The sequence below is a fragment of the Lolium rigidum genome, chromosome 3 (assembly GCF_022539505.1).
Source record: "Lolium rigidum isolate FL_2022 chromosome 3, APGP_CSIRO_Lrig_0.1, whole genome shotgun sequence".
Lineage (NCBI taxonomy): Eukaryota > Viridiplantae > Streptophyta > Magnoliopsida > Poales > Poaceae > Lolium > Lolium rigidum.
In genome coordinates this window covers 107663015-107680994 of record NC_061510.1, presented here as the reverse complement: position 1 = coordinate 107680994, position 17980 = coordinate 107663015, and the positions used below count along the sequence as shown (strand labels likewise).

Below are 17980 nucleotides of genomic sequence, written 5' to 3'. Positions count from 1 at the left end.
TTTATCAACGTGGTCGACTGTTCCTAGATCATCACCAAGAGAAGCAAACCAAACTTTTGCACGATTTTGAACTGTTCGATGCACCGGTTGACAACACCGGTCTGTCTCCCTTTCACGACGACAAGAAAACCTTCATAGGAAGAGTGACAGGGATAAATTTTGAAGATGGCAGGCACAAAGCATCTAACAATTCCTGAGTGTGTTCTACTTGTTGTGCTTTGTTTCACAATAATTTAATAAATGTGGTTGCTGTGCCATCAGCTCCCATCTAGTACATTCAACAAACACCTCCCATGCAATATTATTTCAACTCACATTTGACCCAACCTTGCCAGAGACTCATGTGTGAGCATGGATATTACATTGTTATCCAAACATATGCGTAGCGGAAAATTGGTGCTATCATTGGCATGGGGGCAAAACCGGAACACGACCGATTGGCATGGCCAAAGTGTGCATGCCGTGGCATCCATGTCCTCGACATGGTTGAGTTGAGTGCGGATCGATTATTAGCGACATGTTGAAAGCTTATGTCCACGAGGATTTGGGCACATAATGTTTGCATGAGTTCAAAGTGTGCGTTGGCAGGGTCGATGACACCAATCCATCTTGCTTTCGGGATGGCGGGAGAGAGAGAGAGAGAGAGAGAGAGAGAGAGAGAGAGAGAGTTCAACAAACACCCACCACGCAATATTATTTCATCTAATTTTGATCAAAACTGGTCTGAAACTCTTTTCTTGCTATGAAGATTGCACTGCTATCCACATAGCTAGACGTGTGGTGGAGAATGTGTAAGATCATAAATGGCATGGTGGTGAAGGAAGAACGTCTGACATGGATGTCCTGTCGTTCGACATGGCCAGAGCGAGCACGCCGTGCCATGGTTCACGCTTGAGGATATAGTTAGTTGGGCGTTGTTTCGTCTCTTCGGGGGGCAAAGTGGTGGGACCAAATGTCAGGAAAACCAAGCCAACATTTATTTGTTTCATCTTTTTTTTTTGAGATGTATTTGTTTCATCTCTACTAACGAGGATAAAGGAGGCCTGACATGTAAGAAAATAGTCAAACATGCCACAAGTTAGCCACACCTAACAATATCTGGCGTCAAGTGTGCGTCTTGTGGTGTAGAAGTAACAACTTTGCTCAAGTTAGCGGTGCTTGGCTAATTCACCTAAAATTAATGGCACAATCGAGATTACGGTGAGAGTTAGTGAAACTAACGTGTCAAGTGGGATCCCATAAATCCAACTAGTTCACTTTGCCATTTCTAGTGCAAATATGAGACCAAAATGAGCACTAAAAGTGCCAAAATGAACTAGGAGTGGGATTTAGGCGGTATTCCGTTTAATGTGAAACTACCATAATTTGTTTTCCTTTATACATTATAAATGAATACTTTGATATACATTAGTGATCAAAATCATGCACTAAATACCGTACACGATCAAGCCCACTATATTGCGAGGGATCATGTATAAATGTTTCCATCGTGACATTTAAATTGTTTGTTGTTAGCCGCAAGGCTAAGGAGCATCACAAAAACAGAACTCCCGTGGAAAAGAAGTCTACCACAAACACCGCGAGAAGTCAAACCGTGTAAATATGGAGATATTAGAAAAGTACACGAGGCAGTATTTCTAACGTGCGAAGGGTTGTTGACTTCTCGAGCAGCTCAACGCAAATATTGAACACCAAAAATTGTACTGTATAGATCAGGCATGAATTTCTTCTTAACGTCGGAAGTCAACCACTACGGGGAAGTCCACGGCGAGCCCCAGCTGCTTGTTCGTGCGATCGGCCGCTGGCTCCTCCTCTAACGCCGCCGGCACGTTCAGGTCGAGCACCAGCTTGGCCGCCGCCGTTGTTGTCTTCTTCTGGCCGACGTCTTTGGGGCCGAGGCCGAGGCCAAGGTCGAGGCCAAGGCCGAGCCCTTCCCCTGCCGCCGCGACGGCTCGGTGGCGTCGCATGTGGCCGCCGAGCGCCTGGCCAACGGCGAACTCGAGCCCGCAGATGGAGCAGCCGTGCACCTTGGGCTTTGGCGGCTCGGCGCCCTCTGCGAGACGCGGCTTCTTATGGCTAGCCCGGTGGCCGCCCAGCGCCTGGAAGGAAGGGAACTGCCGGTTGCAGGTCTTGCACTCGAACACCCTCTCGGGCGACGGCGGCCCAGCGACGCCAGCGTGACCATGGCTGTGGTGGTGGTGGCCGGAGAAGAGCAGGAGGATACGCGCCATGTCGCTGCCGTCCAGGTCCAGCAGGCTAACGGAGGTCGTTGCCTCGGCCTGCTGCCTAGACCTCTTGCCATGTGCCATTAATCCTATAGCGAAGGCACAAGATCAGACGACCAAAGCTAGCAAATTGGACGAAGCAAGGAGAAGGAAGAAAGATGGAGGCCGATGAGATGATCAGGTGTAGTTGGAACTTGGAAGCAAGCGTTGGAACGAACGAGTATTTATAGCCACAAGGCCAGAGAAGTCCACTGTTGCATACTTGTAATAGTAGTGCTGATGATGGGGCAGTGGGGCACCTCTTGCTTTGTCAAGACGTCGCCGTGACGACATATATATATATATGCATGGGGGCAAAAGCCAAGGGGGAAAGCCGGAAAGGATCGATCGATCGAGCTGAGAGCCGCCGCCGCGGTGAGTCGGAGCCGTTCAAACTGCTCGCACTAGATACCAAAGCTAGACCGTTCCACCGCAGGTACGAACGGCGCGTAGTTGTTACGAACGAAGCGTAGCCGTACGTGAGGCGCCACTGACCGTGCTGACTGACTGCTGATGGCTTCTTCCTTCAGGTTCCAGTGTGGGCTGCCCGCTTTTTATCGGATAGATACCTTGGCAAGCAACTGGGATGAGACTAGCTAGCTTAATTTGTTGAACTAGCTGGGAAGAGTGAGGCCTCTGAGTTCCTGTGTAAACTGGTCACTGGTGATGAGCTCACGCTGGCAGGGCTTTCGGTGAGAGAGACGTCTGCTTTCGATCTCGATCGTTTTCAACGTTCTTTTGTGCCCGTGTGCAGAAAAGATCCTTTCCATGCTTGTTAGGTGTGACAATCGAGAGTCTAGAGCTTGCTAGTATCATTGATTTGGGCTATATGCCCCTTCCAAAAGATAACGAATAGTATATCTCATTTCATCAATTGGTCTACACAAACGTATCTCTAATGGCTCGTTTGGCTGTTCGGGCCAAACATCCCGGGTAAATATTCCCGGCCGAGAATAGGCAGAAACAGGACCAAAGCCCCGGAATTATTTTTCCCGATCTCCGGACTAGGGCTAAAATCTCCCCGGAAAAAGGTCGGGATCCCGTCGGGTTTCCTGTAACCAAACTAGCCCTAAGATTATTACCAGAGCCGGTGCCAGTCCTGTTCTCTCTTTCAAATATCTGACTATGGCACTTTCTTTTTTCTCTACATCGTGGTCAGCATAACTGGCGCTTGGTTCAGCACGAACTCATCGCGTATACCAGGACAAGGAGGCACACTATGGGAGTTCTTTTTGATATAAGAAAGAAAAGACAAATGGGATTATATAAATATGCAGTTCATGGGATGATGAGAAGCGGCCTAGCAGAGACAAGAAGGCACGCATAAAATATCGATACACGGCAATTGCACACCAACGATTAAATTCGTTTCCAATAATTGAGACAACAAATCCAGAAGCTAGCTAGATGCATTTCTCGCCCTGCATTATATCACTTGTTAAAGTAAGCGAGAGAGAAAAACAGTTCACATTCGGCCGTTGACATCGCTTGCTACAAGGAACTTACTAATTCTACTGCCTCTACAGTATGAAGTCAAAGCATATCCAAAAGCATGTATTTTTTCGACAAAGAGCATATATTAATATCGAAGATACCAATTACATCCAGCCTCTAAAACAACGTATTGCCCTAGCGGTATTACGGATGCACATGGCCAAACAAAGAAAGAAGAATTACAGAAAGAAGAAAAGTTCTGCTACAGTGGTTTAATCCTTGAAACAGCTAGCAGCACTAACACCACCAAGACAACACCATAAGTCCAACTTCTTCAAAAGCGACGCCTCCAAGAAGGAAACAATGCACAAGCGCTGTCATCGCGCGATCAAAGATCTGGGTTTTCACCCTGAAGAAGGTTCTCGCTCTCAAAACAATGTCATCAACAAGGTCATTGCCAGGCACAACACCTTGGATTTTCACCCTGAAAGGTAAGACTTTGGTATTCTCTTGTGCAGTCGCTCCCACGTGCATGCCGCTGCTCCAAGTCATGAAACACCAAGCCAACTCCTCTTCGCCCCAAAGATTGGAACCTCCATTGCTAGTCCTCAGATCTCGGCCTTCATGACATTCTCGCGCAGCACCATGGAACGAGAACATGCCCCATGACATTAACAGCCAGCAGAGCTCGAAGCGCTCCCTCTGAAACCAAACGGTCAGAGTAAAACACGGGTGTCCCCGACCGAATCCCACCCGATCCTGCAGTCTCCAGGCGTGAACCGCCCATGGAACATCATCGGCGACGCCTTCCGGAACCCGTCACTCTAGCCAGATCAATGGGGACACACCTCCGGCAGATCATCATCTTGACGCAAGTTGGAATCCTAGGACCGCCGCCTTTATTCAGGTCGCGCCCCCACGCCGGCGACCATCCCAGGCCGGCCAAGGCTGCCGCCGGAGACACCAATCGTAGATCGCGTAGTCCGGAGACACCGCACACGCATGGGCCCTGCCGCAGCCGAGAGCCAGCCCTCCACCGCCGGCCGCCGAGAGGAGAGGAGAATAGGACCTAGGGTTTCCCCTGCAGCCCGCCCCCACCCCTCTCTCCGCTGCCGGCAGGGCACAACACCGCCTCGTCGTTCGTCATGCCACCGCCGAGCCGAGGCCAGGCGCTGCCACTGAGGTCCCCGACGATAGGGCAGCGCCCTGGCCCGAGGAGGACAACCCGCGCCCGACCCCCACGCGCAAGAGGACGAGGGAATCCCCACCGCCGTCGGCCAAGCTTTGCCTGCCGCGCCCCTGGCGGCGGCGAGGGCGGGGAGGGGGAGGCGGCGGCTACGGTAGGGTTCCCCCCAGCTGCCACGCAGGGGGCGGCACGGAAGTATTACGGGATCATATAAACAACTAGGCAAAAAAACCTGCACCAAGGGGAAATGAACTAGAAGTCGCTGCTCACAAAATGGCTAGTGAAGGTGGTTGTACTTTAAATCACTACAGATCAAATTTTAGGAGTGCCTTGCTGAAAGGAGTTAATAGCATAAAACCACCACATTTGAGTTCAATTTACCATATAGCACCACTTTACGTTCGTGGGACAAAAAACCACCACATTTTGCCAGGTTTTTGCGGAATGCTCTAATCATCGATTTGGAGCGAATTGACACAATTTCTGACATCTCTACCCCATTTTCGGTGCTTACGTGGCACCGCCCTGACGGACAGAGGAGACGGTCGTTAACACTTAGGGTTTTGTGGCTTTGAAGAGGGGAAATGGCAAGGTTAGGGTTTATTTCCACGTGAACCCCTCAGTCGTTCCTCTCTCGCGCCGAAACTCCCCCAACGATGGCGGCGGTGAATCCTTCCTCTAACGGAGGCAGCGGCACAGGCGTAGGTGGCTAGTAGCGAGGGCAGTGGCGAATTTGCTGGCGAATCTTCCAGAGGTGGCACAACTGCCAGGGTCGGGATCTCAACCGTGAGCGCGGAGAGCAATCTTGAGGCGTCGACGCGGCCTTCACCGGAGAAGAGAGCGGCAACAGGTTTTGCGAGGGACGTCGTTGATTCACCGTCGAAGAGCAGCCACCGGTGGGCATCTAGTTTCGGTGGCGGCATCGAGTAAGCTCTCTGTTTTTTTCCTCTCCCCTCTCCCGCATCTACTTTCAAGTAGTTATGGTAATTTTCTATGTAGAAAAGGTCATAATATGAAATATTATGTGAAATTTGGATGGTGAGTTCTGGGACATTAGATTCCATTTTAGTGGTGAAGATAATTTGAAGAGAACACTTCGCAGATCAGACATCACAATGTTGAATTTGTTAGCACTGGTAGAACAATGTGGCTATGGAATCAGACATTTCATGTACTATGTTAAAGAAAAAGGAAAGGGGAATAAGGGAATGGGGTACTTCATAGCATGTCAAAGGTAGATAAAATGCTTGAACTTTATGATAGTGAGAAGTTTCTTGATTTAACTGTTGTGCCGCACAAGGCAGAATGGCTAGTTGGTTTGAACAGGAAAGAAGATGAAGCCAAAGATGTAATTGATGAGCCTGTGGTGCTGTTCACAAGTCATGGGTTAATTTCATGGTAGATGAAGTTGAGGAGGTTTTTCCAATGGCAGTTGACTACACTGATGTGCTCTACATTGGCACACAGCAGAGCTACAACATGCAGAAATTAAAGGGAAAAGAGGTGGTTGAATTAGATGAAGATGAAGAAGAGATAGAAGGTGTTAATGTTAGTGACGATGAGGACTTCTACTATGATGGTGAATACAGAGCCGACCTAAGAGTAGCTGAAAGAGAGGCAGCTATTGCTGCTGAACTGGAGCTAATGCAGAAGCTCATGAAGCATAGGCACGCGGCAGAGAATCCTAGAGGATGAGAAATGAAAGAATAGACATCTGACCTATTTCTTCATTTTCAAGGGGACACTAATGTTGAATATATGTATGAACTTGAGGATGAATCAGAGGTTGAGGAAACTGCGGAGCCAGAATATCCTGGGAAAAAGAAGGCATCAAAGTGTGGACCTACTACTAGCTCACACCATGAAGTTGTTTAATTTGATGAAGGAAACTATTTCATGCTTACATCTGATGAAGACAGCTGATGAGCTAGGAGGTAGTGATGATGATGGTTTTGTGCCAAAGTTTCTACTTGCGAGTGGAAGGAAGAGGAAACTGAAAAAAAAAAATTGGTATGATGAGAAGAGGTCTGACCCACATGAACAGATTGCTCTGAAACTTTGCTTGACTGATGTATACTAGTTCAAAAGCGCTCTAAGAACATATCACGTAGCTCAGCTGAGGAACTTTGAATATTGGAGGAACAACAATGATAGAATAATAGTGCTATGTTCGCAAGCCGATAAGGGTTGTCCCTTCTACATGAGTGCTTCAAAGATTGCACATGAGCAGATATTTTGCATTAGGAAAATTCTAGGGGTGAACACTTGTATTGCCTCTAGAGAACACACAAAGGTCACTATTAATTGGGTTGCCAAGCACTCTAAACAAGCAGTTAGAACTGATCCAAACACTATTGTTGACACACTTATTGACAATGCAAAGCAGAAGTGGGGTGTACATACCTCAAAGAGCAAAGCTTACAGAGCAAGGAAGATATCTTTTTCTGTTGTTATGGGTGACTAGAAGGAACAATACACAAGGTTGAGGGACTATCTACAGGCTGTCATTGACACTAATCCTGAAAGTAGGTGAATTGTCACCGCTAAACATTTACTTGAAAATCCTAGTGCAACCCCAAGGTTTCATGAGTTATTTTATTATCTAAATGCTTCCAGAGAAGGTTTCCTTAATGGTTGCGGGCCCTTCATAGGTAATTTTTATCTTAATGCATTACTTGTTTTCCAGTATTATTGTTGTTTACCTAGCACATGTTAGTGTAGTTAGCTGACCACGATACACAAACCATTTTAGGGGTAGATGGATGCATCATTAAATTGAGCACTAGCCAACAAATGTTTTCTACATGTATAACAAGGAGAAACAGTAGGGTACGTCGCCGTACATACATGGTAGTTCTACAAGTACTGGCAGCGTGCAGGCAGAGCGCTGCCAGTAAACATATACTGGCATTGTGCTGGCAACGCGCTGCCATTAAACATATTGGCAGCGTGCGGCACGCGACTGGTAAGTGGCCTACTAGCCGTGTGTTGGGCCCGCACGCGACAAGTAACCCGGCCCGCACATGCGACTGGTAACCAAAATCTGCACGCGAGGGGTAGGCTATTCCCTACTAGTGGTAGCTCGACCTCAACTCCAAGGCAATCCCGGACAATGTACCTTCCCTCTTGTGCCTAGAGGAGTCGGCGAGTAGAAGGCAGGGTCTTGACGAACTTAAGGAGGATGTCGCCCAAGCTGAGTCCGCCATGTCGTACATTACGCCCCAGAAGCCCATTCCCTAGGCAGCAGCCAACACCGGCAGCGCATCACATTGCCCCCAACAAGTGTCACATCGGCCTCCCCCATCTAGCCCAGACAACGTCTTCAATAAGATAGCGATACTATGGCGTGGCTGCTGCCTACTCCGGCAAACCGGAGCTAGGGTTTCCCCCTGCATGAAGGAGAGGGAGGCCTGGTGAAGGCCATGACCACGCCTCCACAAAGGAAACAGCGGCCGACCAACATAGAAGTTACCTTAAAGGGCGCCTTTTTCCCTGTAAGATAGGGATGTGGAAGAATAGACCATGTAGACTGTAGGTGCAGATAATATATCTGACATTGTCATCTGGCTCCAGCTGCATATGATCATGTATCTAGCATCGCATTTTTTACACTAGGATTTTTTTAATAGGTAATTATACATATTTTGCGTAAAAATGATAGGCAGAACTAGATTGATTTCGCAGGTTTTTCTCGGTCATCCAGATAAAACACAGTTTATTTAGAAGTAATCCTTACAGTAGTTGTAATAAGTATCGGAGATCCAGTTCCTGATGTGGTCTACTCTGTGGCTGTGGAAAATGGGGTGTTACTGGTTCTGCGGCTTCGTCCCTGGTTGTAGTATTTAAACATGCTGGTTGAATATGCAGTGTTCCGGAGGTGATCAGGAGCCAGCTGACCTGCAATTTTTATTCAGATCATAGGGTCAATTTGAAGCAAGCAATGGAATCAGTTTGAGGACATAATGGCACTCTGACTTTTGAATTTTGAGCAGTATATTTTGTATGATGCAGAGCGAGGAGTATATGCTGATTGACATTCCAGAAACAAGAACCCTTTAATCTAAAAAAAAATTGAACCCTTGGGGCAAAGCCTAAGCTCGTGAAGTCAACTAATATAGCTGTGTAAACAACTCCTGCTTGCCAAGTCCACCATGCTCCTTGATTAGAGTATGGTCACTCTGCCAACTGACTTGCGCAACTGCCACAAAACTAGTATAATGCAGCTGAATCTACTCCATTCTCCAGGGTGTAGCTTCCCTTTAGATATTTGCTTATATATAACAGCGTCATTAAGAACCGATCAATCAAGTGTGCTTTGCCTGTGTGACGTCAACACTATTTTTTGAAACATACTCCACAAAGTCAATAGATTGTTAAATTTAAACATAAGCAAAATCTCTTAGATTGGGTTGTCCTTATTTGTCATTTTTTTTACTTCAGGTTTCCAGTTGCTTTACCAACAATGAAGACAATATCTATAGTTGCAGAAACAGGGGCCAAGCTTCCCTTAGAGCAAGATACGGGAGCCGCCCTAACTTGATTTTTGTTGAATGCATTTAGATGCACGTATTTTTTCTAAATAATATAAATAGTCATACATCAAAAATGGACTATGCATGAAAAAGTTATGCTTGTTTTAATGAACACTCCACAAAATCGACTTCGAACTGGAAACATAAATTAGGTATAAAAATATAGATCCATTTTCTAGGTTGAATGTAAATAAGATTGCTTGACTTGCATTAATTTATCATGAATCTTACTACATATAAGATAACATGTTATTCCTACACGGAGAATTGGCGGCTATAAAGATTTCTTGATATTTGAAAAGCACATCATGTTTCCTGCGGCGATATTATCAGCTCATTGAATTGGCTTTGCTTTTACCAGTGGTGGTAATAAGAACTGAATTGTGTTTCCATGCGACAAAGATCATTAAGACCGAGTTGCGCTTCGAGCGAGGGTACTCTGAAGTCTTGATCGATAGGATTATACATGATTTAAAAAACATTTAGATGACAATTTGGTATGTTGGTAGGTTCTACTTATAATTAAATATTCTTGTAATTTCGTTGCTCTAAGTGATTGTGTTAGAATCATATATAGCATTTATGTCTCATGACCATTTTTTGGTCTTTGCATCATTTTCTAAAAGTTTGCCACCCTACCTCATATTATTTTCATTCTTCACCACTGTGTAGAAACGCTACCAATGAATCCAGCAAAACGTGCCCGGAGGTATTTCACTAGAGAGTTACGTATGGTATTCAGTTTTAATTAACTTAAACAAATGGTGGATTCTATTTTCTACCCTTTGGTTTTTAATTTTGTGACGTGTGCACCCTAAATTTTTTTGGGTGCCATATTGTACCCAAACTTGTGACTGTGTGCTAAGTTTGACCTAACTTAGTTGTTTGACATCATGTCCCCACTAATTAGTCTGGCATGAACGGAGTCGGGTGCCAAAAGAGAGAAGTATTTGATATAGGCGTTTACTTCTCATTTGTCCAACCGACGCACTTCCACCTGACTAACACCCAAAAGTCTCGTATGGACCTATGTCTATGTAGGACCCCTTGACGCTTTTCTAACATTGTATTAAGTAACGCTCCAATGAGGTGAACGCACATACCTATATAAACATTGTTGTGGAAACTCTCATATAGTGTACGGCAACATTCATTATAAGGCCGGCGTATACACTCCTACTTGTCACTGGGGGCGACGTACATGTAAAGATCCGAGTGGTTACCACAAAAGAGATTTAGAAAGTTTGGGCCCCGGGAGACATGTCGGTAGCAATCCTAATCCTTTTTGGTTTCTAGTCTATTATGTATGTTCTATATCTATGTGGTTCATATGTGTTGACAGTATTGAGTCATGGGTTGGTTATGTTGAATTGCGCCTTCTAGGCGCTCCCTGCCTCCTTACCCTTATTTAGATGGACACGGGTAGTGTACAAAGTATTTGGGACGGCAAATCATCTATACACACTGTTTAGGGTTTAATTAACTTAGAATCATGTTGATTGAGGTGCCCCTAATCTCTCATTGTTTAACTACAGGAAAAACAAGTTTAAGTTTACAACCTCATGACAAAGTATATATAGATGATTTTCCTCAACTGTTGTACTATTGGTATATGGATACCAACGTACATGACTATTGGTCATACATTACCATACCTACCCGATGGGTAAGCCTATATGCATCATTTTAATTCAGGGGCGGGAGGTTCTAACCTTTATTTCAAAGAAAAAACCTACCCATAGATATAGAACATCCCATTATCATAACCATGAGTAAATATTTGATTCGACTTTTTACCCAAATAGACCTTTTACCCACCGGTTATACAGACAATGGGTAACCATGGCCATGACCCGCTGTTTGGTCTGGCTAACAAACACTAGCTAACCACAATGGAATTTTTTTTGACAATCATTACCACATATATTCATAGGAAGAGATAATACTTGGTGGAGATAGACAATCAGTCTTCAGTGATTATAAAATAAAATTTAAAAGAAACAAGCAAGCTAAAATCTAAAAAGGCCTTCAAATTCTTTCTTTTCCATGCCACAATATTAAGTTTTCTGGTGGTAGCTAAAAAAATATATACCAAACCATAGACCTGTAAATACCAACAGAGGTTCTTCCATAATTTGTTGAGCCGCAATCGCAAAGCTACATGCACACGCGGAACCATTAAACTAGTCAATCAACATCAGTAGGAGTACCAACACCAGTATATTAGGGAAAAACAACAGAACAACTTGGTCGATGTTGTTGGGAAGCCAAGAGTACAAATCACCATTGTCGAGGACGTAGCAGCCAAGACAAATATTGCAAGGATAATCATCCACGTGGCAACCATGAGAAAAGATCCAAAATCGATCCAACGAAGCAAGATCTAAAGGTCATTACCTAGAAAATCTTAATCTTCTAACACCACCATTTACATCGGGAAGATCTCGCACTACTAGAAAATAGCTTTTCTGTGGAGCACGTAATTAGACTTTTGTGGCGCATATGCCTTGCATCACAGTTGCCACGCGACAGATACTTAAATTATGTGGCGCATCTCTGGGTGCGCCACAGAATTCTAAGAACAAAAGTTCGAAGATTACTTATTGTAGATGATGTTATCTCCGTTGAGGCGGAGGAAAAAAAACTGCTACCAAAATAATAACTTAAAATAATTAATTAAAAATTTCCACGCCTAGATTGGGTTTCCATCCCTCCGACACCGGCGAAGCTGACCGGAGGAGAGGGAACTCATGTATGGTGGAGGGCAAAGGTGGGGGAACTAAGAGACGGACGCGGCTTACAATAAAAATTTGAAATAAACGCTTTTTATAGATATTTTCATAATTGAAGATTACGTGTAAATGGTCTGTGAACCGGCCGCAAGGCCAAGGAGCATCATAAAAAAAACTCCGGATGCAAAAAGGGGCATTATACTGTATATCTTATGAAATAAAAATTAAAAAATTCTACCACAGATACCGCGAGAAGTCAACCCATGTATGGTGGAGGTGATAAGAGACGGGCGCTGATTTCAATATTATAAATAAGTGCTTGTATATATATTTTTATAATTGAAGATTACGTGTAAATGGTCTGTGAACCAGCCGCAAGGCCAAGGAGCATCATAAAAAAAAAACCCCGATGCAAAAATAGGCATTGTACTGTATATCTTCTGGAAAAATTCTACCACAAATACCGCGAGAAGTCAACCTATGTAAATTGTACTGTATGTCTTGTGTAGATCAGACTTGAATATCCTCTCTTGGCCTGAACGTCGGAAGTCAACCACGACGGGGAAGTCCACGGCGAGCCCCAGCTTCCTGTTGGCGCGATCGGCCGACTCCTCCTCCTCCAGCGCTGGCACGTTCAGGTCGAACGCCAGCTCGGCCGCCGCCGTTGTCTTCTTCTGGCTGACGTCTTTGGACCCGAGGCCGAGGCCGAGGTCGAGGCCAAGCCCGAGCCCATCCCCTGTCGCCGCGACGGCGCGGTGGCGGCGCATGTGGCCGCCGAGCGCCTGGCCAACGGCGAACTCGAGGCCGCAGATGGAGCAGCCGTGCACCTTGGGCTTGGGCGGCTCGGCGCCGTCCGCGAGACGCGGTTTCTTGTGGCTGGCCCGGTGCCCGCCTAGGGCTTGGAAGGAAGGAAACTGCCGGCCGTTGCAGGTCTTGCACTCGAACACTCTCTCCGGCGACGACGGTCCGGCGGAGACGCCGTGGTAGCCTTGGTGGTGGTGGCCGGAGAAGAGCAGCAGGATGCGCGCCATGTCGCTGCTGTCCAGGTCCAGCAAGCTGACGGAGGTCATTGCCTCGGCTTGCTGCCTAGACCTCTTGCCGTGAGCCATTAGTTCAAGAGCAGCGTACGAGATCAGACGACCGAGCAAGCAAGAAGCGGCTCCATCGGAGAAAGGAGATGGAAGAAATATCGAGGGCGATGATCAGGCAAGCGTCAGAATGGGGAAAATGGTGAGGAGATCCGGCGTCTATATATAGGGTGAGAAGTCCACTGTTGCATTGCATTTGCCAAGTACTAGTACTAAATAACTAATGATGGGGCAGATGTTGCTTTGTCAAAGAGCTCGATCGCGAGGGGTTAGTTGTACCGCACGTCGCCGTGACCGTGACTACATGCATGGGGATGGGGGCAAGAGCAAATGGGAAGGATCTACCGTTCCCATGCGCTAGCACACGTACGAACGAATCTAGCTTTTTTCCAAGCGATGAACGAATCTAGCTGACCGGCGATGGCCTCTTTGTTCGGGTTCCAGCGTGAGCTCCCGCTTTTCTATCGGATAGAAATGTTGTGAAGCAACTGGGATGGTACTAGCTTCGTTAAACTAGCTGAGAAGAGTGAGGACTCTGAATTCCTATGCAAACTGGTCACTGATGATGAGCTCACGCTGGCAGAGCTTTCGGTGAGACTTGAGAGAGACGTCTGCTTTCGATCCCGAGATCCTTCTCGATCATATCGTCCTTTTCTTGCGTACGTGCGTGCGTGCACAATGATCCTTCTTCATGGTTGCAAGGTGTGACTCACAGTGAGTAGTGGTTTGTGTTGTGCCCCTTCGAAAATACTCTCTCTATGTGTCCCAAAGCAAGTGACTTGATTTTTTCTACGGAGTATATATCTACACGGTAAAATGCGTCTAGACTAGTCACTTATTTTGTAATGGAGCTGAGGTAGTATAACGAATACAGTATCTCCTTTGATCCATGGTCTACACTAAATTTTCTCTTAGATTAATACTAGAGCTGGCGCTAGTTTCTCTTAAAAGAAATCATTCAAATTAAGATCTAGCAATTTTCCCACTATAACAGTTTTTTTCTACAACGTGGTGTGCACAACTGGCGCTTTGGTCAACACGAACTCACCTCGTATACCGGCCGGGACAAAGAGGCACGGTTTGAGAATTGAGACTTCTTGCATAGAGGAAAACGGAAGTTTTTTACGACGTACGTTCATCCGAATCGGCCCGATGACACAAACAAGAGACTACGACACATCCACAAATGACTTGGTTCGTTTCCAATAATTTGAGCTGCGGTCGCGGTGGCGAGGTCTTGACCTCCTCTTTTCGACGGCGACGACGGCCGGCGGCGCTGCTGCATCATTTGGGCGTTGGGGCGGCGGCCCCGGGCATGGCTGTGGCGCCTTTCTCCTTCGGAGGAGGACGGACAAGATGGGATCGAGTGTGGTGGATCTTGGGATCCAACATGATCTCCGGCGGTGAGGATCCTGACGGGGATGAGCTTGGAGTGACGGGGCAGACGGTGAGAACCACACCGGACCTCGGTCTTGGTGGATGATGGCGGCGTCGCTTGACGTCGTTACCGTGTCGGAGGCATCATCTTTGCGTGTCTCATCATTTCTCTCGGCTTGGCCTGAATAATGGTGGTTGTCCTAGGATTTCTCTCGCGCCAAGTGAAGATCGGTCGGATGCTTCTTCCTGCCGGGTTGGCTGGATTGTCATGTTCCGAAAGGCCCTGTCGGCGAAATTCATTGTGCGATCAATGCCTGAAAATTGCTGGATTGGGTGCTTTCGGTCGTGCACACCCATGTTTTTTATCTGACCGTTTGATTTGGGAGGGAGCGTTTCGAAGCTCTGCTGGTTGTTAATATCATGAAGTTTTCTTTCCATGGTGCTGGCGGAGAAGGTCATGAAATCCAAGATCGGTTGAAGAGCAACGGGTCGGATCTTGGTGGTGAGGTGGAATTGGCTTGGAGCTTTGTGACTTCGACAACGACTTGTATGTGGGGGCGACTGCATAGGAGAAGTTCAGAGTTCTATCTTTCAGGGTAAAAATCCAAGGTCTGGGCTTAACTGGTTGTGCCTGGCAATATTCTTGTTGAAGGCATTGTTTTGAGAGAGAGGACTTTCTTCGGTGTGAAAACCTAAGATCTGTGATCGGGCGACGACGACGTTTGTGTACTGTTTCCTTCTTGAAGGCGTCGCTTATGGAGAAGCTGATCTTCTGGTGTTGTCCTGCTGGTGTCAGAGTTGCTGTTTTTCGGCTTGTTCTTCAGCTTTCTTATCTACTTCGGCTTTCTTATCTACCCCACAACCAATTTATAGACATTTTCTGCTGAATCAAATGAATCCAAGCATCCCCATTTAATTCCTGATAAGATCAGTCGGAATTCTGCATTCAACGGATTATGTGCTAGAACATGTCGGCTACCAAAATGTTATTTCGGCGCACCACATTATCCGAGAAGAGGGTATTGGTTATCCCAAGATGTGTTCCCCATCCAAGTGACTTCCCAAAAACATCTTGCTTGTCCATTTGCTATAAAAAAGGATCGAAGAAGTTATTTTTAGCTTGCATTAGACCTTTCCAAAATTGGAGAGTTTGCGGGTTTCATTGTCACAATTGCTTATTATGTAATAGCTCCGGGTACACTCCCTCCTCATTAAGGATTTAAACAACGATTTACTTATAAGACATTTACTTTTTATATCAAGTACATCATTACCCAAATCCCCTGGTCCTTGGGTCGACAAACAATATTCCACTCGGTAAGCTGGTATTTATGTTTATGTTGATCATTATGGTTTAAGGATGAAGTAAATTCTAACCTTTTAATTGCCACTTTAAGTATTTCTAAAAAAAGATAACATAAACATAAGTAAACTTGTAAGAACAAAATTAATAAGGATAAGTATATCTCCGTATGAAAGTAGCTTGCCTTCCTAGCGTCACGGTTTATTTTCAAATGGCACTCCAATGGGTTCCGTTCTTTGTTTAGAAGCTTTCTATAATGGATTGGAATACCACGGTGTCAAAAGGGAAGAAATCCATCCTCACAACCAAACATTTGTTTGTACTGATCTTCCATTTTTTTGGTCGTTCCAAAACAGAAAGTTTTGCTTTTGCGAAATTTATTTTCATCCTACATAACAGTTCAAGGATAAAGAAAATTAATATCATGTTGATTGCCTTCTCTAGGTTTGTTCCATGAAATAGAATAGTATCAATGTCGTATTAGGGATGGAAACGCCCCCTTCGACTAAATGAGGTATGGGTCCTCGAACCTGGCCATCCTTGTTTTTCCCTTGCAATGAGAATATCAAGCGCATCTGCAACAATGTTGAAGAACAACAATGATAGGGATCTCCTTGTGTAAGGCCCTTCCTTGTTTGGAAGTAATGGCGAATTTCATTGTTGACACGAATTCCTACTGAACCTCCCCTAAACAAAATGTGTGAAAAGGTCGAACCAGTCTTGATCAAACCCTTTGATTCACAGCGTTTGCTTCAAAAAGAAATGGCCATTTCACTTATCTTACGTCAAAATCTATCTAAAAGGACCCAGATGGTTTCATGCAAAACAACTACCCCCTCCAGGATATGTCGACCTTGCATGAAAGCAGTTTGAGTGGGTCTAATGACTTTGTGTGATATCTCTGTGATGCGATTTATTTCTACTTTCGTTTAAAAATAGCTCACAGTAAGAACATATATAGACCTATATTGCTGAATATGTACCGCATCTTCCTCTCTTTTTTGGTAATGGCGCAACCATGCCAACATTTAGTTTATAAAGTGGCAAATTGCCTTGTTGCAACTGTGGAAACGTATCCATTAGGTCATTTTTTATAATGTGCTAAAACAATTTATAGAATTAAGTTGGAAATCCATCGAGGGTTCCTACTAAGTTCCTTTATTATTTACATTTGAGATACGGCCTCGAAACACTCCTCCTCAGTGAAGTCAGTAGTGAGAATACTATTCTCAATGGTACGTAGAAATTTGTGGAATATCTGACATGATGTCTTCGTTCAAAGCGAAATGATTCTGGTCCGCTGCAACAAATAATTCCTCATAATACTTTTGTGATGTATACTTTCAGATTTCCTTCTTCTACTATAGTCCCTTCATCTCGCTCTAATTGAAAAAAAGGTTATTTTTTCCTATGATTCCTATTTGTAACAAGGTGAAAATATTCCGTCTTATTCCCATCCTCAGGCACATGTTTAACTTATGATTGCTACTTGTTGATTTTCAACACTTCCGGTTATAGAAAATATCCATCTACACGAGATTTCTGTTGCGACTTTGTGCTCCCATGTGTTTAGTCTTCGTACCTGGCACAGTGGCACTCACATATCCGGCTGACTTACGGAGTCCAGTGGAACTATTGTAATGTGGCTTTGCGGGGTGCGAGAAAACGGAGAAGAGAAAGAAAGTCTGCTGAAGTGCGCATGCAGTGACGTTCTTTTCCAACAAATTCTTGGTGCCAAGGTCAAGTTGCTGCTGGCAGTTGGGATCGATCAGGCTCAGGGGGTAGCTCCGCTCATAGGTCGTCCTACTTCTAGTTATGGGCTTATATCAACTTCACCGCCCGATTTGTCCGCAACACTTCTTATTGCTCACCACTTTTACGATGAAAAATGTTCTAAAGTTGGGCAAGAGTACTGCCACGTCCCTAGACTTCCAATGTGTGCGTACATCTGCATTAAAACAAGAGTACTCTACTTCTAACGCTTTGTCATCAGATACACTGAACCCAGCAGCATCGAGTCAGGAGCGTTGCGGCTGTCATGCTACCATACACGCTACACTCTCT

At 45.4% G+C, this 17980-nt stretch overlaps 2 protein-coding genes across 2 annotated transcripts; both read right to left on the bottom strand.

The window, feature by feature from the left end:
- Window positions 1-1684: 1684 nt before the first annotated feature.
- LOC124698883 (zinc finger protein ZAT5-like) lies at window positions 1685-2309 on the bottom strand. The gene has a single exon (XM_047231279.1). The coding sequence runs from the start codon at window positions 2307-2309 to the stop codon at window positions 1731-1733; it is 579 nt and encodes a 192-aa protein (XP_047087235.1). The 3' UTR covers window positions 1685-1730.
- Window positions 2310-12621: 10312 nt separating this feature from the next.
- LOC124695315 (zinc finger protein ZAT11-like) lies at window positions 12622-13257 on the bottom strand. Its single transcript, XM_047228172.1, has one exon. The coding sequence runs from the start codon at window positions 13255-13257 to the stop codon at window positions 12622-12624; it is 636 nt and encodes a 211-aa protein (XP_047084128.1).
- Window positions 13258-17980: the final 4723 nt, after the last annotated feature.